Source organism: Theropithecus gelada, chromosome 15, assembly GCF_003255815.1.
Source record: "Theropithecus gelada isolate Dixy chromosome 15, Tgel_1.0, whole genome shotgun sequence".
Classification (NCBI taxonomy): domain Eukaryota; kingdom Metazoa; phylum Chordata; class Mammalia; order Primates; family Cercopithecidae; genus Theropithecus; species Theropithecus gelada.
The window spans coordinates 24,614,020-24,635,315 of record NC_037683.1 but is presented as its reverse complement, the minus strand read 5'-3'; the positions used below and the strand labels follow the sequence as shown (position 1 = coordinate 24,635,315).

Genomic DNA, 21,296 nt, shown 5'->3' with positions numbered 1-21,296 from the left:
GAGCCCTGTCAGTGATGTTTATCGCCTTTGCCCTTGCAGGTGCCCCTCATCTCCTTTCCTCTTTAGCTTTGTTCTAATAGTGTCTTGTCTGGAGCTGAAAATTATGCTTAGAAGACATACAAACTCTGGGACTATCAACCTCGAGTATCCAGAGGTATCCAAGATAAAGAAAGGGTTTGGGGACCCTTGAGCCCCTGTTTTCTGTACCATGCTGGGTCCAAAGTGATCATTCACTCACTTGTTCATCAAAGCTTCACTGAGAACCTCTTATATGCCAGATACTGTTCCAGTTCTGGGAATATATTGGTGTTAGTCCAGTGAAAATAGTATTATGCTCTCCTTGAGTCATCTGTGATATCTTATTGCCTGTCATCCATCCATCCATCCATCCATCCATCCATCCATCCATCCATCCATTGTTTTAATAACCATGTGGAATCTATATTTGATAAAGTTTTGCACAAATACCAGACATTTTGCTAGCAATCTAGGATACATAAATGGATGATGCTCACATTATAGTGAAGGATATAGACAATTAAAGAGATAATTTTAAAATTCTGAAGAGCTATCACAAAATCAAATACAAGAGGCTATGGTAGCACAGAGCATCCTGAGGCTATTAGGGGTGGCATTTTGGAGAGGTATCATTTGAGCTAGATCTTGAAGGATGGTTTCTTTGTTTTTCTGAATGCGTTACTAGTAGAAGTAGCAACATGAGATACACCAGAGACAGGAGAAATCTCTAAGTACCAGAGCTTTTCTCATGTTGTTCCCTGTCTCTAGAAATTCTCTCTTCTCCACCCCCATCTAATTAACTCCTACTCATCTTTATGATCTCAGCTGAAGCGTCATTTCCTCAGGGATACCTTCACTGAGTTCCCTGTCTAGATCAAATCTTTCTACTCTTTAATAGCATCACGCACCTCTTCTTCATAGCTCTTATTAGAGTTGAAATTGGTTAATTAGATGTGTGATTATGTGATTAAAGTCTGTCTCTTCACCAAAGTATAAGGTCTGGAGGGGTAGGAACTATATCTATGTCGATTCACTATTGCATCCCTTTCCTTAGCATAATGTGTAACACATAGTAGGAATTAAATACATAGGATTGAATAAAGATAAATGGATGGATGGATGGATAGGTGAATGAAAGGGTATGGTTGCAGGAAAGAACATATAGGGTAGAGTAACTAGTGATAGGACTGGAGAATGTTTTTCAGGGCTCAAATAAAAAAGTACCACCTTCATTTAATTTTTCTCTTTTTCCCTGGCTACTTCTTTACCAAGCCAGTTCGTTTAATTCTAAGGAAGGGACAATTAGTCTCCATCATTATTCTGTTCATTTATTACATAAAAAAGAACATAGCCCACAGGCAGATCTCCCGAGGCAGGAAGGAAAAGAAAGGGTTTATCTTTCATTGTTTGTACCCCGCTGTTCTAATGTGAATGTGATGTGTTCATTCTGGTGGTCACACAGCAGAGTCACATCTGAACTCACAGCCATGTGCATGCACACCCACATACCTGAGCTCAGATCTTCCTTGCTCTTAGAGCTCTGTCTAGCTGTGATCTTTTTAGGACTCTAATAGTGGAGTGAGGAAATGAAATCTGGCATCATGAGTTCAGGGTGCAAAGGTTCAGCTTCCTAACATATTTGCATATATTTTATTATAAATTATGTTTTTAATTACTACTGAAAAATTTGGAACACAGAGGCAAAAGCCAGGAATGCCACCTGGGATGGAGCTTGGTTCTTTCTGGAGCAGTGAAGATGGGAAAGGGAGACCACTGGATCACAGAAGGCATGCTCGGATGCAAAGGTGTTAAACCAATGACGTCTCTTTCCCATGAGTTACTGAGCTTTAGAGACCCCAACCAGCACTTTAATCAGAGTGGTTTCACTTTCATCTGCTTTCTATATTGAAATGTCACACAATATTGCATTTGATGGTGAGGAGGGGGTAGGTTCACTATTTTGAGAAATTATTGGACTAATCTGGCCTCTTTATTTCATTAGTGGGAGTCCTGAGGCCTAGAGGAGATAAAGCTACTTAACCAAAACCACGAAGTAACCACTCCATTGGCTGAGGTTGGGAGGACTAGAACCCAGGTTTTCTCAATCCCTGCCAACTGCCCTTGACACTATGCCAGTACAGTTACATCCCACTGCAGAAACATTACTAAGAGCCAAAGTTGTGTGCAGCCTTAAATGAGGTGACTGGGAGGCAAAGACAAACTAGGTATTGCCCATGTCCATGAAGAGCTCACAGTCTTGCACCAGCTACAGAAACATAAACAGACCACAGAATACAATGTGCTAGCGGTTGGGATTAGGAAATACAAGTGACTGGGGAATCCAAGAGACTCTTGGACTTTCCCCTAAAAAGACTCTGGGTTCAGATAAATAAAGGCTTGACTCTATTATCTTTTCTTCATCTTGGGTGTGTCCCGGGGTGGAAAAACACATAGAAGAAAAGAAATAAATCAGCATATGCTAGAACAGCCGAGAATGATGAAGTAAAAAACCATAGAGCCAACTTAGATTTAAATCACTTACTCTGACTGTGCCAGTGTGATTTTGGGCAAGTCCCTGTCTTTGAGTCTCCACATCTTCATCTGTAGAGTGAGAAAAACAATACCTACCTCACTTATTGTTTGGAGAGCAAAAGAAGAAAACAAACATGTAAAACATGTGACATCAAGTATATCTGCTCTCCTTGTGAGAGGGAGCCCACCATCACACACAGACCATGATGCCAAATTTCTATGAGTTCTTACATTTTATCTTTTGTTTTTTAATACTTCTTGGGGCAGTTTACATTCAGCTTCCTAACATATTTGCATATATTTTATTATAAATTATGTTTTTAATTACTACTGAAAAAAGTGGGAGAAGGAGGCTCACGTTTCCTGGTCATGTCTTTGAGTAACATGAGCCCTCTTTCAGGAAGATGTAAGTCATTTAACTTGTGGTTTTGCATACCCAAGCACACAAGAGTATGTACCTCAGCATAACTGTACTCTAGTTGGAAAAAACTGGGTAAGAGTCTTTATGAATGGTACAAAGAAAGATAAGAGTCTTTATGAATGGTAGAGGTGATAACTTATCCAAGGGGGTGTTGGGGATGTGAAGCCTGGCCAGCTAATCGTGGAGGGCTGTGAAAAGATGACAGACACCCGAAGGACTGCAGACGTCAGCTCCCACTCACTCCAGGATGCTAACAAGGCCTCATTTCCTGCTTCTCTCTCACTTTCCAGCCCTTCATGGGAGATAATTACTGTGATGCCATCAACAACCGAGCCTTTTGCAACTATGACGGCGGGGATTGCTGCACCTCCACAGTGAAGACCAAAAAGGTAGGCCAGGGTGCAGTCCTCGACAGCTGCCTCCTGCCCGCTTCTCCAGCTTTTGGGGCCAGGATCACTCCTACATGGCTGGACAACCCTTGTCCTAACTGTGCCAGCACTGTCCACAAGCTTTATTTCATTTTATTTTTTTATTCTTTTGGTCAGTAGTTGAACTAATATCATGGGCTAGGCCCTGGCTGATTTTTACAGATGTGGTTCTCAAAGCTTAGAATCAGGTACAGAAGCAGATAATAAAACTGCAATACATACTTTCAGAAAGGAAGGATGAAGTGCTTGGGGGGCTAGGCAAGAGGTCAGAGAAGGCGCTGCAGAGCAAGAGGCATCTGCACTGAAACTTGAGGGATAAGAGGAAGGGGTGAGGAGGTGGTCAAAAGAATGGTGTCTGGAGCAGGACACTGGCATGTAAAATCCCAGAGAGAACATACATTTTTAGGGGGTAGGGCTGAAGTCTAGGAGAGAGAAAATAGTACATCCCTAATGAGGTCATTTACAGTCTTATGAGCATTTAATTATCTCTTATTTGTCATACCTGTAGAATTAGGGAAAGATGGTCATGGTCATGGTTTTTTTCCTTTATATTATTTTTTTCTTTATTCTTTAATCACCCAGGAGTGATTCAAGTGTTTATAGTAAACCAAAGAAAAAACATTCGATAGATGCATGTTAACCCCTCACAGAAAAGTGGCCACCTCCATTTTTCTCTGACTGCCACTGAGACCAGAGTGAGGAGCCCCAGCCAAGAGTTGGGAGCGAGGTGGTAACCCAGCCAGCCTGGGCTGAGAAGCGTTCTTGTGATGAATGAGTTAATGGAAAACTATTTCTATTTTTATATTCCTCTGCAATCTGAGCTGAAAGATCATTTCATCTGTGTCATTTTAAAGAAGGGAGAACTGAGTTTCTGAGACAGGAAAAGCAAAGAATCATAGTCAGTCATGCCTAAAGAGCCCTCTATGACTATCTTGGCCCAAACGTTTCATTTTATTAATAGGGGCACTGAGGCCCATAAAAGACGAATGATTTGTCCCAGGTGACAAAGTGAGTGATAGAAAGAGTGAGGTTCCTGGATTCCAATCCCAGTCCCTTTATTTTGCAACATCCTTAGGAGAGTTGGTTTCTTCAAGAAAGAAGCTCTGACCCAAAATACAGGAACAAATAGGACAAGACCCAAGGAACACATTCTAATCAAATGGCTGTTACTGAATCTTTTGGTTGAGGAATAAAGATTCTGGGATTGTCCAGGATCAGTCAGTCCCATGTGGGCAACACTTTTCAGATGCCTACCCTTCTTTGGTTTCGGTTTGGTTTTGATTTTTGATAGGACACTGAAGGTGTACAATTTTTGCTTAAGTAGGGGACAATAAAATTCATTTTCTGTTAAGGAATTTTATCATTTTTTTCTAATTATGAAATAATGCATATTGGAAAATTCAGAAAGAAGAAAACAAAAGAATTCACTTATTACCTTAAAACCCAAAGAAAACCACTGCTTTTTATTTTGGTGTATTTTATTCTGTGTATTTTGTTAAGTGTGAGGGTATTTTTGTCTATGTATATATCACTGCCTTTCTAGCTTGCAATCTTGTTTTGCTTAGTTTTGTTTACTTAGCACAGGAAATCTTAGACATAAGAATTATTTGCACTGAGCACAGTGGCTCATGCTTGTAATTCCAGCACTTTGGGAGACCAAGATGGGCGAATCACTTGGGACCAGGAGTTGGAGACCAGCCAGAGCAACACAGGCAGACCCTTGTCTCTACACATAATAATAATAATAATAATAATAATAATAATAATGTAGCTAGGTATGGAGGCACATGTCTGTAGTCCCAGCTACTTGGGAGACTGAAGCAGGAGAACCACTTGAACTCAGAGATGTCAAGGCTGCAGTGAGCCGTGATCATACCACTGCACTCCAGCCTAGGCGATAGGGTGAGAGCCTATCTCAAAATTAAAAAAAAAAGAAAAAAAAATCTGATAGTAGTATAAACATCTCAGCTGTATTTTTTGCTGCATTGTTGTTTATTATATGGTTGTGATGTATGATAATTTATATAACAATTTACTTCAACTCTTATTTTTAACTTTTGGATTATTTCCTTTTTCTTATAACTAAAATGATGCTCATGAGCATCTTTGCACATAAAATACTTTTATAGCTCTAATTATTTCTTTATCGTTGATCCTTACAATTGAAATGCTAAGGGAGGGGTGTAAGCATATTTAAGGCTCTTGATACCTGTTTCCAAATGAATATAGTGAACAATATTATCCATTTTCTTCCATTGGAATCAGCCACCTTTGAACGTGAATGGACGATGAAGTTTGTATTTGAAACAGAAGTTTGTACAGAATTATGGCTCCATCTGACACCGGTGGCTGGAGAAAGAGCAGCTCTATTTAAAATAACGTTCCTACCTATTGTAACTTAGGTACTAAAATATGAAATATGAAGCTGATTTTTTGACAGAGAACTTTCCAAAATGGATTCCTCTCTCTACGGAGTGCATTGTGGGAATATGAAGTCATGAGATTGAGGTTCAGGTTCAGATTCCAAATATTTATTTATTTATTTATTTATTTATTTATTTTGAGACGGCGTCTCGCTTTGTCGCCCAGGCTGGAGTGCAATGGCAAGATATCAGCTCACCGCAACCTCTGCCTCCCAGGTTCAAGCGATTCTCCTGCCTCAGCCTCCCAAGTAGCTGGGATTACAGGTGCCCACCACCACACCTGGCTAATTTTTGTATTTTTAGTAGAGATGGGGTTTCACCATCTTGGCCAGGCTGGTTTTGAACTCCTGACCTCATGATCTACCCACCTTGGCCTCCCAAAGTGCTGGGATTACAGGCATGAGCCACTGTGCCTGGCCAGGTTCCAAATTATTATAGTAACTTTACCATATACATATTATTTGAACATCAAGCCACCATTTTGGCTGTCTGTTCCTGTACTGAGTTCCAGTGCAGCAATTTCAGACTCCCAGGCCCTGAGATAAGCACAGACTCTTCACTAAGGAACCCCAGAACCGGTTCTTTGCTAGCTCTGATGCATTTCATACTCTTTTTTCTTCCTTGTCTACCCACATTGTAAATGTAGTTGGGCTTTTTATGTTAAGAAATCCCCTTCTTCCACTTTAAATTCTTGTTTCTTCCTGTTGGCTGAGGGTGTAGAATGCAGATGGCCAAGCTGCCTTCATCCAATGAGTTGAATGTCCATTGAGGATCTCTGTGTACTCAGCACCAGACCAGGTTGTAGACAGGCAGTATTTCTGCCCTTGTGAAACTTGTAGTCTATTAGGGGAGCCTGTTATTAAGCAGGGAGCCACACAACTATTGCATTTAATTACTTTTGTGGAAGAGGCAATGATGAGGAAGTGTGAGATTTTATGGAGAACAGCATGAAGGTCCAAGAAAGCTTCTCTGAGGAAGGGACATTTACATGGAGATCTGAAGAGGGAGCAGGAGTCTTCCTGGTGAAGGTGAATAGTGGTTGGGGGTAGAAGAGGAAAGGTCTCTTAAAACTGTGCAAGAAGTGTGGATTAGAGAGACTAACGGCCTCCTTTATGGCAGATAGGACTTTGCCATCATTATTTCAGTTGTGGACAGGTATTTGGGGCTTTTCAGATGCAAGATTCCTAGAAGTCTGACTTCTGGAAAAGAAAAGTGTCTCAAATTAAAATCACACTTCCTACAATTTAGATTTCCCAGTTTGACTTTTAAGGGAACTTCAACTTCTTGAAACTTTTATCCTCTTTCTTGGACACCCCCAAATACTCCCTGCAGTAGACTGGCTTAAAGGTGGTGATAGATGGAGACAATAAATAAGAACACAAGACTTCCCCAAGTGAACCACTGCATGTTTCAGACACTCTGCCAGACACTTGGCCTCTGCAATCCTCTTTAATCCTCTTGTCAACACAGAGAGGTCACTATTCTTATCCCCATCACACAGATGAACCAGTCTGGGCTTGGAGTACATATGGGACTTGCCCAAGTTCACTTGGCAAGTGAGTGGGGAAGCCCAAGTTTGAACCCAGTTCTGTCTGACTCACAAGTTCTGCTTTTTCTCCTGCATGGTGCTGAGTTTCAGAAGAAAGCACATGGGGTGCCTATGTCCCCAGCACACCTCGGCATGACCCTCCCCATTCTGGTTGGAGACATTTCACCATAAGCCCAGACTGCCAGGGAACCTTGGGGGTGGGACCCCTCCCTTGGCAAAGAGGAGAGCAGTTTTTCCCAGCAGCAGCAGGGATGGGGTTGGGGGAAGATAAGTCTCCCAGCCTTCCCATCATCCTGACATCCCCGGCAGCCCAGACAGGAGTTTCCCCTGGGCATCCACAGGACAGAAGAAAGTGCTGGTTTTTGTTTCCATCTTCCACCTTAGGAAGCCTCTCAGAGAAGGAGAGAGGTTACTTTCCTTTCATGCCTCTGCCCTTACCTGCTGGACCTGTTTAGGTCCCACTTGTCCCCTCAGCCCCAGTCCCATATCATGAGACATTCCCTTCCCTTACGCACCCAGGCTAGCACTCAGAGAAACTCACCCCTGGGTGACTTTCAAGCAACTTTCTAAATTATAGGAATTCAGTTAACTGAGCACTTACTATGTGCTGGGCTATGGCTGGGATCTCTGTGCATCTCTCACTTAAACTCCAGAATGTTTCAGCCAAGTAGAACGTTGAGGTTGAGGGAAGTGGAATCATTTGTACAAGGTGACAGAGCTGTGTTTGGGATTTAGGATTTCCTAACTCTGAACGAATGGTAATAGCTAAGAGTTATTGCTTTGCTTTACATGTCATTTCATTTCATCAGCACAATAACCCTGCTGTAGATGTTGTTCTTTTTTATCTTTTTCTTTTTCTTTTGAGATGAAGCGTCACTCTGTCACCTAGTCTGGAGTGGCTCACTTCAGCCTCAACCTCCTAATAAGCTCAAATGATTTTTCCACCTCAGCCTTCCAAATAGCTGGGACTACAGACACACATCACCACACCATGCTAATTTTCATATTTTTTGTATAGAAAGTGGTCTTCTTGTATTGCCCAGACTGGTCTTGAACTCCCGGGCTCACATGATCCTCCAGCCTCAGCCTCCCAAAGTGCTGAGATCACAGATGTGAGCTGCCCTAGGTGTTATCTTTTTAATCCTCATTTTATAGATGATGAAACTGGGGCTTAGAAGGGTTAAGTTCACACAGTTAGCAAGTGGTAAAGCTAAGATGCAAACCAAGAGAACTTAAGCTGCACAGCACCTGCCTCTAACCCCTGGGAACATCCTTTTGCAATGGGCTTGTGTCTTGCCCAAGCATCTTGTCCTGCCTCTTGTGGGTAATTTTCTTGCTTTGTAGACCTCCAAGAATGAAGTTCTTGGTATGAACTCCAGGCCCAGAGTTAAGCACTCAGCATCTTCTCCCAGACTTCCTTCTTGCCAGTTTTCCACCTAAATTTCTTCCCGGTTCCCAGGGCTAGGGCCTCCGCGATGCCTTGGCACAGCATGATGACTGTCTGCTCCCTTCATTCTCCCTCCCGTATTTGTCTGTACAGACACCAGCTGTTCCCCACATCCGCCTTATGGGGTGACCTGGACCCGGCTGGCAGACAAGAGCAAGACAGTGCAGGAAACTCTGTCTGACAGGGGTGTCCAATTTCCCACCCAGACACCTGCCTGCAGTGTGAGCAGACAGGAAGGGGCAGGACTCAGCCTCTCAGGATGTCAGTTTATTATTTTCCTGTTGGAGCCTTGAGGAGCCTCAAATACAAAGCAGATTTCCAGAATGGTCGCTCCAATGGTTTCCCTTCATGACAAAAAATATTGAGTTTATAATTGGAATCATTCTAAGTAAGCATGTGTTGGGGTGTGAGGGAGAAAAGGGAAACAACCTTAACATATTCAACATACCAAAGCTTTCTAAGGTGTGGTGGCCTGGAACACTAGTTGTGGTCATGTTTCAGATAGCTGCTAAGAGACTGATTCTTATAGATGTCTGGGGAGTTGGGGTAGAGTCCCGGTTCTGTGACTTATTAACTCTGTGACCTTGAGTAGGCCAGACTCACTTTGGGTTTTTATGTCTTGATATTTGAATTAGATTCCTGTCTAAGAACTCAACATACCAAGGCTTTCTAAAAATGTGCCTAAGGACTCTTCAGATGGCTTCCTGGATGAGTTAGTCATTGAGCAGGAAGCGGAGGGATAGTTAAGACTGAGACCTACAGAGAATAAGAAGAGGTTAATCCCAGAAACACATCTCAGCACAGGATGGTGCACCCAATTCATGCAACTATGTGTAGGGCTGCAATATTTGCTAAATGACCGATTTGCTAAATCTTAAACCCTATCTAAATGAGAACATGGTTTCTTAAGAAAGGACATTTTACCCAACATGTAGCACATTGGTCATTGGTCTAAGAAGGTTAGTGATTCTATAAGATATGGAAAAATAATCAACATCATTACATGGAGAGCAGCCTTCTTAGCAGAGTGGGTGATAAACTATATCAACAAAGGGCTGGGTGTTGGGTAGCTGACTTGGGGATGTACATCAGTGTCTCTTCTTGAGCCAGCAGCCAGAATAATCCTTTTTGTTGTTGTTGTTGAGACAGAGTCTCACTCTGTTGCCCAGGCTCATTATGTAGTGGCACAATCTTGGCTCACTGCAACCTCCGCGTCCCAGGTTCAAGCAATTCTCCTGTCTCAGCCTCCTGAGTAGCTGGGATTACAGGCACGTGCCACCACACCTGGCTAATTTTTGTTTTTTTTTTAGTAGAGACGGGGTTTCACCATATTGCTCAGGCTGGTCTTGAACTCCTAACCTCGCAGAATAGTCCTTTTAAATCAAGTCAGATCACATCACACCTCAATGCAAAGACATACAGTTCCTTCCCATTTTACTTGGAGTGAAAACCTAAGTTTTCCCAATGCCTACAAAGCCCTTGGGAAAATGTGGGTGCTTTTCCCACCCACATTGCTTCTCTGACTGCCCCCTTCCCACTGTCTATGCCTTTTCTTATCCACCTCTGGCCCTTTGGACTCCTTGCTGTCCTTAGCTCAGCTCAGGCATCCTTCTACTTTACAGCCTTTGTCACTGTGTCACTGGCAATTTCTTTGGTGGAGAACCCTCTTCTATTCATCCTCATGACTCACTCCTTCACCTCTTTCAAGTCTTTGCCCAAGTGCCATGTTCTCAATGAGTCCAACACTGACCACCCACCCCACATCACCCTGACACTCCCACATTCATTTGCTTTGCCTTCTGTTTTGTTTTTTCTTTCTTCCCTAATACTTATCACCCTGTAATACACTATAAAATATATTTATTTATGATCAGATGACCCCTACCCCTCTTGATGCTAGAATGCAGAATTAATGAGGATAAGAATGTGCTTCTTGTTTGTTTATTGATAGATTCCAATTTCCAGTGTACCTCAATGTTTCCTGTCCAATAGTACGTACTCAACACCCACAAATAAATACTTTTTGAACGAGTGAATTTAGGGTAGTACCTGCTGTGTGATAGATACTGTATTAGGCCATGAGCAAGAACCTGGTCCCAGCTGCGCTGAGTTCATGTTTTATGGATGAGTAGCCAGACATTTAGAGTATAGCGAGTACTCATGGAGACACAGCAAGTCAGGAGGTCAGCAAAGTTTCCTAGGGAAGGCAACAACAAAGGCAATACACGAAAGGACCAGAAGTTATTTCCCAGATGAAAGGAGTAAGAGAGGACCAGAGATAGGGGTGGGAGGGAAAAGGGTATCTCTGGCCAGAGGAATAGGCTGTGCAAAGGCCCAGACACTAGGGAAAGTGTTAAGGAAATCATAATTCCCTGAGTATGCCCAGAGCATGGTGCAAGGGGAAAAGGGATGAAAGATGAGCCTAGATGGATAAGCAAGGCTTTTATCACCCAAGCCAAGGAGACTGAACTTTATCCAGAGGCCAATGGTGGTATTCAGGAGAATTTGAAGCACTGAGCCAGTCTGGGGAATCCCAGAAGGCCTTTTAGAAGAGGGAGTAGATATGCTTAACTTGGAGGATTAGTAAGAGACAACAAGCAGATGGCTAAGCACACTAGACTAACTCTTCCATATTCAAAAATTACTGGCTTCTGGAATGTTATTAAATCCCATCCCTCCCCTGGCCCCGCTTTGGAATGTAGCCCTGACTTTTTCCCTATGGATGAAGTAGACACTCATTTTATTTTGGTCCTATGATGGAATCCAGCCCTTCTATCCCAAAAAAATTATCAGCATAATTATCAACATTATTACCACCACCATAATCATCATTACCTCACTGTCAAAACTATCACCACCATCACCACTAGCATCATCATTTATTGAGCACATATTTTATGCCATGCATTATGCTAAATGCTTTACTTGCATTTCATACTTTACCCAACATGCTTCTGTGTGGTAGGACTGTTAGTACCTCCTTTTTACAGATAGAGAAACTGAAGCCCAGAAAAGGGAAGTAACTTGCCTTATAGCATACACCAAATTCAGCAACAGGGCAAAGACTCAAACATGTCTTTTTCTCCTCTAGGCCAGTGCTTTCCTCCAATTGACCCATATTTTTTCCACTTTATCTTCCATTTATCCACAAGACCACTTTATCTTCATTTAAATAAGCTTCTGTATACATTAACTGTTCCATGTTTTATGCCAGGTACTGTATCCATCCTACCTTTAAGAAACTTACAGGGGAATCTTTGCCCTTGGCATCATGCCTTTATCTACTTGGTCCTCATGAAATCTTTCCATCAGCACTGTGAAGACCCTAAGATTCAACCAGGTGAAGTGACCTGCCAGTGATGTGGCCCCCACAGCCAGCAGGAGACAGAGTCAAAGCTCTCTGACCATCAGCACAACATGACTCTTGTTCCTCCTCAACCAGCACCCCCACCATGCTCTGCTAGTTACCTCCCTGTGGAGTCTGAGTCAGAATCCAGCCCCTGCATGTCTCTCAGCTCTAGACAGGATCTGCAGCCAGAGCCTTGTGGTGCAGTTGCCTCAGCTGCATTCCTGAGCCCCTCACACTCACAGATGGAGGTGTTAGCCTCAGCAGCTCACCCAGAGGGAGAACCCATGTGCCGGAGCACCCTCTCTAGCCCCGAGTAAAAAAGGAGAGAATCCTGGCAGTCATGGCCCTGGCTTGCTAACAGAATCCCAGAGTGGGTGGCCAAGCCATTTATGGGACAGCCTAGCCACATGATGCTGCGAATCCCCAAATGTAAACTGGCCACCATGGTGTTCATGCTGTGGGTGGTAGGTTTTCTTGGGAGGCCGCCTCGGGGAGAAGGTGGGGAGCTGCTTGGGGAGTCAGGGAATCTGGCAGTTGGGCTCAGAGCTCTGATTTTATCAAGATGTGATTCTTCTCTCCATGCCTCAGTTTCTTCATCTGTGAAGAGAGGACCCTGACTGCTGCTCTGCCGTCCTCCTGGGGCATGGTGCTAAGGAGTGCCAGGCCACCTGCCAGTCCACTGACTCACCTCTTTGCATCTTAGTTTCCTGTAAGATGTAAAATGGGGATAGTAAGAATAGTTACCTCTTAGCATTGCTGGGCAGAGTGAGTAAGATAATGATACACATTGAGTTTAGCTCAGTGCCAGGCACATAATAAGGATAAAGGTTATTGGTGATTAAAAAGACAAAGCAGCAGTCAGCCTTTTCACGTTGTGAAGAAAATACCTTTTTCCCCCCCTTCTTTTTACTCTCACTTGCTGAAAAGCTCTCAAGTGTTTGAACTGGGTTTTGGAATCCTGCATCATCAACTCACTGACTGGTACTGAGGCCTGGGACAGGTTAGTTTTGCTTTAAACATTCTGAAACTTCTATTTTCTCATCTGCAAGATGGGTAGCTAATAGTGATAGTCTCACAAGGTGGTATGGAGTCAGAGAGCTAATATATAAAAATCATCTGGCATGTGGAAGGTCCTTGGGAATCACTAGTGTGTGTACAATGATATTCACTGCTTGAACCTGCATGAACAGGTGTCCCAAAGTCCTTTCTAGGTTAGACCTAGGAATACCTGAAAATCTCTACCCTTTTCTTCTCAGTTTTATATCTGTGATCAGTGAGGAAGCTTGTAACAGACAAGGCTCTGAACAGGCAGTTCACAAAGAGGCAACAGGAGGGAAGAAAACACCATGTGTCTCCTCTACATTGGGCGCTCTGAGAGCTAGGTTGAACCTGACATGACTTCACTGACTCCTCACCAGAGCCCTGCGAGGTCTTGATAAAGACTCTTGTCTTACAGATGGGGAGGCTGAAGATGCCAGGGACTTGCTGAAAGTCATACAGTTTCTGTGTAAAGTCTACAACATACTACTTACAAGCATGTAGTGGAGACAAGGAGGCTCTGGATAGGCCTCCTGAGACCAACCCTCCTAGGCTTTGTCATATTCTGATTGAGTTTCCTTCGGTGTTTATTTGGAAAGTGCTTAAACTGCCCAGACTGGCCTGGGGAAGGAAGAAAAAGGTGATACCACTCCAGCATAGCCAGAGTGCCGAGACAGGCCTGAGAAGCTAACTGGTGGCAAGGCCTTGCCAGCCAACAATTTTGGAGAAGCTGATTGAACTGGGGAGGGGAGGAAGGGAAGCATTCAAGACAGGATTTGTGAAGAAATTCTATGTTTCAACGTCCTTTCTGGCCAGGTCTTTGCCTTCTACCTTTCTCAGACTGAGAAGGATTTTCAGCCAGATGAGAAGTTAGAAGCTATGAAAATCAACTCTTGTTATAGGTAGGGAAGCTGAAGCTCAGAGAAGGGAAGTAACTTCTCTAAAGTCACCCAGCAGCCAACTGCAAGAGTGGAGGTTCCCTGATTTGTATTCTGCCTGCATATTAATGCATTCATTTGCTCATTCATTCATGGGTCATTGAATGCATAAAGACTCAGTTCAACAACAGTCATGGTCCCTGCCCAGAGGGAGCTGACATCCAAGTAAAGAAGTAATTCAGTATTAGAAGGGTGTAAAAATAAGATGCTGTGATATGGTATGAAGGCGATGGTGCCATTAGATTGGTGCAAAAGTAATTGCCATTTTTGCCATTACTTTCAATGGCAAAAACCACAATTATTTTTGCACCAACCTAATATCTTTGGTCAGACTACTGAGGGAGGTAGTGATACTTGAGAAAAGACCTGGACAATGAAAAAGAGCTGGCCAGGGAAGGGCAGTCAGAGTGGAGGACCATTAGTGGCTAAAGACACAAAAGTAGGAAAACAGAGTATATGAGGAACCGATAAATAAAGAAGCCAATGAGAGTGAGGAGGAGAAGGGAACCATGTAAGATCTGAGAATTATATAGAAATCAGATCATGCAAGGCCTTGAACTTGTGGTAAGGACTTTGGATTTTATTCTAAGACATATAATTTTTTGAATATTTGCCTTGAGTGAGGTGCAGCAGAAAGCACAAAAGATAAAGCAGACATGAAACCATCCCTAATGGGTGTTTGAACTCAATGGGAAAGTGTTACAGAGAGAATTTTAGAGAAGACATTAGAGGTAACTGGATCGTGCTAATGATAGAATGAGAGCAAGGGTAGGAGACAGGGATGGATAAAGCATGGGGGAGTTAAGGACAAGGAGATTGTTCAAGTGTGGAAGGTGGGAGGTGGGGGACAATAGGCAGGAAAGATGGTGAAATACGAGTGAGTGAGAAATTTGATTCAGCATATATGTATTCGGCACTGAGCATCTCAAAGGTGTTAGGTCATGTGCTGGGACTTTTGCATGTTTCTTCTTGCTTGATCCTCACAAAAAATGCGATATGAAATATGGTATTTTAAAAATCCTCCTTTCATAGATGTAGAACCTAAGATCATGACAGTGGAGGGATTTTTCCCAAAATCGTTCAGCGAGTGTGAAGCAAACAAGGATCCCAACCCGAACCTTTTGGCTTTCATGATAGTACTGTCCACACTCTACCCCACTGGTTGGATTTTGACTTGGTTTTCCCCTTAGTTTCCCTATTTGGACTGGAGGGTTTTCTCTCTATGACACTTCCAGTTCTAACATTCTGTGCTTCTCTTCAAGGTAAAATGAATAGGAGCAAATATTCTAGATTCTAGATGGAATATCCTAGATGTATTCCACAGAGTCACAGAGGCTGGAAAGTAAATGTCCTAAACAGAGAACAGCAAGTAGCTGTGAGCAAGAGAGGTGCTGCTTGGAAAAAGGGACTGTGGAAATGCTTACCACAGCATGAAGCACTTAGGAATTTTTTTTTTTTTTTTTGAGACGGAGTCTTGCTCTGTCGCCCAGGCTGGGGTGCAGTGGCCGGATCTCAGCTCACTGCAAGCTCCACCTCCCGGGTTTACGCCATTCTCCTGCCTCAGCCTCCCGAGTAGCTGGGACTACAGGCGCCCACCACCTCGCCTGGCTAGTTTTTTGTATTTTTTAGTAGAGACGGGGTTTCACCGTGTTAGCCAGGATGGTCTCGATCTCCTGACCTCGTGATCCACCCGTCTCGGCCTCCCAAAGTGCTGGGATTACAGGCTTGAGCCACCGCGCCCGGCCAGCACTTAGGAATTTAAACTGAAAAGAGAAACAAAGACTTGTGGTAGCCATAAGTACAAAGAGTCAGAGAGAGATGGAGCAATGCATAGAAATTTATTCATTCTGTGGCTTAGGCCCTGTGAAAACAGAAATAAACACGATTGACCTGGTCTCTGCCTTATGGGCCACAGAAGTGGTGGGAGGATAGACCAAAAAACTAAAGGAGAGGGAGCGGGAGAGAGAAAGAGAGAGAATAATTGAGCACTTAGCATATGTCAAGCACTGTGTGAGGTGTTTTCATGAGTTATTTCATGTATTCCTTATCACAACCTCAGGAGGTCTACACTTTTATTTTTCCCATTAAATAAATGAGTTCATTGAGACCCAGAGAAATTGTCACATGTTCAAGGTCACGTCTCAAGTAGATGTTCTCACATGTTCAAGGTCACCTCTCAAGCTGGGGTGTATACTTAAATCTTTCTGATGTTCCATTCTACGTTTTAAATTATTGCAAAATTTCAGGATGGAGAGAGGTTGGGAGGGAGGGAAAGTGGTCAAAGAGGCAGAGAAAAAAGAAGAGCTAGACATTGAGAATGAGTACACAAGTACATGAGAGAGAGGGATAGAAACAAAGATTCTCTCTGAGACTACGTGACCACTTGGAGACCCTGCCCAGGCAGGAGGCAAATGAGGTCATTAAATCCATCTGCGCAGATTGGAGACTCTCTGGGGAAAGTGATATGCAAATGTCATGATGCAATGAGGTGAAATCTACTTGCGTTAGTTCAGGCAGGGACTCAAGCAGGGACTGCACTGTGCTCTTTGGAAAGATAGATTATCTGCTGGATGGGGAAGACACTCGCTCTGTTGGGCTCTTCCTATCAGTTTTCAGAAAGGAAAGCTGGCCAAGGTCACAGAACACATGAAGGAACGAACTGGAAACTGGATTGAACTCAGTCCTCTCACTTTTTCGTATGCTAAAATCTGCTTCCCAGGTCCTTCAAATTTTGTGCAAAACCTCCATACGATCTATTCCCTACTCAGGATTCCAAGCCTCCCAGAAGGTGGTCTAGCTTCCCTGAGACATGCTTTTTGTTTTCATCATTGCCTACTAAAATCAAAGTGACTAATATGTGCAGAGACTTATGGTTTCTCAGAGGACACTTCCGCATCCTTTCTTTCACTTGATCACGTATACATCAGATATTCCATTACACAATTCTATTAACCGACTTTGCTATAGTGCACTACAATTTTCCACCCATGATTTTACTCAGCTCCTATAGTTTACAGTACAAAGTGGGTCTTATTATATCAGCTCTACATAGGGATGTGAGGCTCAGAGATAAGTAGCTTGTTTTACTTTAAATACCAGACTTGACACTTATTATTACTTTTGGCAAATTCTTATTCCTTTCTGAGCTTCAGTTTCCCCATCAATAAAAGGGTGATTGTTGCAGCATCTGTCTTACAGAGTTGTCAAAAGTGTTTTCTTGTTTGGAAATCACTGAGTACATTGCCTTACCCCATAGCAAATGCCTGACCCATAGCAAGTGCCTCTGTAAATGAAAACTGCTGTGATTATGATCATGGTGCTCTCGATAAAAGTTATCACCAGGATATAGCAAGAAGCAGAGCCATGACTTGAACTTGAACCTTCTGCTCCTCAAATCCAGTGATTGTATCACTGCCCCCCACTGCCCTCCTGATCATTACTGCTTCAGACCAAACCGCCTGATTCGCTTCTTCTCTCTTTCTGCAGGTCACCCCATTCCCTATGTCCTGTGACCTACAAGGTGACTGTGCTTGTCGGGACCCCCAGGCCCAAGAACACAGCCGGAAAGACCTCCGGGGATACAGCCATGGCTAAGGAAGGACAAGGAGTTGTCAAAGAATTCCCAACGCCAGGACCCGCATCCCTTTGGTATTGATTTCACAGTCAGCTGCTCAATGGAATGGCCTCTCCACACCAGGGATCCTTAGCACCCAACCGGTCTGCCTTTAATTTTACCCAGGAAGGACTCACAGTGGGGTGAATGAACCAAGTTTCGCCATGCTGGATGATGAAATGGATTCCCATCCCAAAGTCTGAGATGGATTGCATATACAGTGTGCAGTCCCAGAGCCTCCTAAAATTCTAGCCATTTGTCACACAACCACAGCAAGAAACATGTTCTATATCTAGAGTGTGCCCATCTGTGGTTAGTACACATGCATGCATACACACCCATACAAACATCTGTGTGAGGGCAGTTCTGGAGATGAGCAGAGAGAGACTGGAATAAACTCAATCTTTTCTTTCCCAAGCTCCTAGCCAACACTATCCTTGGGAGAAAGAAATTTGCAGAAACTGCTAAGACCAAGTGTGGAGATGTCAAGATAGTTCACACCCTGAGGCTCGGAATATGTAGGACATGCACAATTGTACAGTCCTTTGGGATTGGCAGTGAAATAGTCTGTGATCACCTATCTTCTAGGGAACTAGGAGCTAGGAAGAGGTAAAGATTATAAGGTATGCAAAGCGCCCCAATTCTTCTGCTGCCATGGGGGATTTTACCCCAACTCCAGGGTTCGAGGCCAATCTGAGAATGGCTTAGGATTGCAATGTCAAGGTATTATGTCAGCCCCTTGCTTGAGGCTTGAGGTAATAATATCCCTCTAGGACTTACCTGTTCCCTCAAATCTTGCCTTGGGACCACATTTGCTGCTACTTTTCCTGCTGCTCTATCCTATACATTGAATAATCCAAGATGGTAGAACTAGGTTAGAAAAAATCCCACACAACCAAACAGTCTGCCTTAAAAGTGACCCACATTTTTCCATAGCTCCTCACTTTTTAGCCCTTCTGCAAGAGAAAAACCGTTATGGGTCCACATGGTGAGAAGTTAAGTTTCCTGTAAGTGGGCCTCTCACCCTGGAAAGGAGTTGAGGGACATCAGATGCTGGAACCCTCACTGAAAGTCCAGAATGTCTAAGCCAGTGTTAGATTTTGTAAACAAGTGGAACAGTGTTAAATTTCTATGATGTTGGAGCCATCCAGAGACTATTGGAATTGTTGAGACTCTTGGATTATTATCCTTATCCTAATCTTCCTAGCCCTTCAGGCTAGAGTAGGCTTTGGTCCTGAGAACTTCGCTGTTGCTCTGAGGAGATATAATTCTGGGAGAAAGAATCTTTTATAAGAATAGTATACATTGTTCTTGAGAGGGCCATCGGAAGCCAAAGAGTTCACAGCCTCAGCACCAACAACTCAACATGGTCATCGTGTTTTCTATATGGTTTTTCCAGCTACCAGTACTCCCTTCCATACCTGTGACTGGGCAATGCTTTTCTCTCTCCCATGTCTAGCCTCCAAAAGTTAAGTGAAAATTAGCCAATTGTATGTCGAAGCCCCCACCACTTTGGGGATCTCTTTGTTTCTTTTCAGCCAGGTACTTGCCCACTCCCTTTGAATTAATATGGGAAGAAATTAATACAGGATGAACTGGAGAGAAAGGTTGAGTGTGACATGCTTTCTGAAACCTGGAGCTGGGAATTGAGGTGAAGGGAAGGTCTAGACTAGTTATATCACATAGGGATTACTGTAAATCAAGTCATCTCAAGTCTAGTGAAGACAGCCAACAGAAAAAAAACCTAGCGTAGGGATAGAAAATATCACGCACATGTGCAGCCTCACCTAACTCCTGCATCCAAGGCAGGTGTTGTTAATCTATCATAGTCTTTTTTCAAGAAAAAAAATGGGACCAAAAATAACTTTAGGAACCACCATATTATATCACTCCCAGTAGCACCTAACTGGTGATCAAAAACACTTGAGAAGACATCTATTGGCCATCTCTGGCCAATTACATTAAGAAACATATAGCCGAGCGCGGTGGCTCACGCCTGTAATCCCAGCACTTTGGGAGGCCGAGGCAGGCGGATCACGAGGTCAGGAGATCGAGACCATCCTGGCTAACACAGTGAAACCCTGTCTCTACTAAAAATACAAAAAAAATTAGCCGGGCGTGGTAGCGGGCGCCTGTAGTCTCAGCTACTTGGGAGGCTGAGGCAGGAGAATGGCCTGAAATAGGAGGCAGAGCTTGCAGTGAGCCAAGATAGTGCCACTGCACTCTAGCCTGGGTGACAGAGCGAGAATCCGTCTCAAAAAAAAAAAAAAAAAAAAAAAAAAAGAAACATATCAAGGTGCTTTTGGCACAGGTGCCCACAAATACGGATGCAGTGCTGAGATAGTTTATGAGACTTATACCATTTCGCAAACTCTGAAATTGGGTTCCATATTGGCAAGACTGCCACAGTTGTTAAGAATAATCCTCTATGCTTCTTCCTCACAAAACCATATCTCATTTATATCCAGACCATTACTTCACTGTAATTATAAGGACCAATTATTAGCAAGAAATAAGAAAATTATTAGAAGAATCGATCCTATTCTGAACCCCTCTCCAGTATCTTTGCACTCTTGCCAACTCTCCAGGCCTCTCTCTTGCCCTAGCTGAGTTATCAGCCTGTGTGATGTTAACTTAGAAGATACAAGCTAAGAAAGGTAACAGTATCAACCCTCCCAGTTGCTTAATTATACCCATAGGTAATACAAAAAACTTTGAAGACCCAAAGATGACATTACTAATGATGTGATTTCAGGAACCACAAAAGAACCTTACCAGCTTCCCTCAAATCAGTCCTTATCCTCTTTCTATCTTCACTTCCATCATCATCTATCCCCACACTATCTAGCTAAGCAAAGATTCCTGGAGGCTGACTTGTATCTTCAGACTCACAGAGTGAATTCAGCTCTTCTGAATTAAGACCCACTCAGTCTCTTTCATTCAGACCTGTTGCTAACAAACATATATTTGCCAAGGATATTAGGCAAAAGAGGCTACTTGATTGGTGGCCAACCTCATGCCCACGTGGAAGGTATCATTAATAGGGTCTTTTCAAACCTTAGTGGAGGAGTGTCAGCTCAATTTGAGCAATGTATTTATTCCCAGTTTCATTTTCCTCCTGGGAATTAACTCATCGTTTCATTCCTTCAGTCATTTTCTGTTTAGGTGACCGGAGCACTGAAAGGCAGCTCTGATGCACTATTGTGTATCAGCAGCTCAAAGGCCCTAAAACACTGAAGGTTCTGCATTTGAAGTATTAGATTGTTAGCAGCAAAAAAGAAAAGATGAGGTGGACAGTTCTCTAAGCCCTATTTAGGGAACCTTTTCCAAGTCACAATGTTAACTACCTACCCAAAGGATTTGCATTGCCCCCCCCCAGATTCTGTGCCAATAACCTTTTAAAGAAATACAGTCTTTGGGAAATCAGTTTCAATGGTGAATTGGGGTGTCAAGGAAGGGAAAGATTAATGGTCATAGATGGTAGGGCTTTGAAAATGTAGGGTATCAGCTGCCACTCCTGGCTTCAACACATTGAGTCAC

At 43.2% G+C, this 21,296-nt stretch overlaps 1 protein-coding gene across 1 annotated transcript in view; it reads left to right on the top strand.

Annotated features, from left to right (window-relative positions):
- PAPPA (pappalysin 1) overlaps nucleotides 1–19,585 on the top strand; it is a 249,545-nt gene extending 229,960 nt beyond the window's left edge. The window contains exons 22-23 of the mRNA XM_025359303.1: nucleotides 3,262–3,360; nucleotides 17,630–19,585. Of these exons, the coding sequence (XP_025215088.1) occupies nucleotides 3,262–3,360; nucleotides 17,630–17,737 (207 nt within the window). The 3' untranslated portion in view covers nucleotides 17,738–19,585. The remainder of the gene's footprint in view (nucleotides 1–3,261; nucleotides 3,361–17,629) is intronic.
- Nucleotides 19,586–21,296: the final 1,711 nt, after the last annotated feature.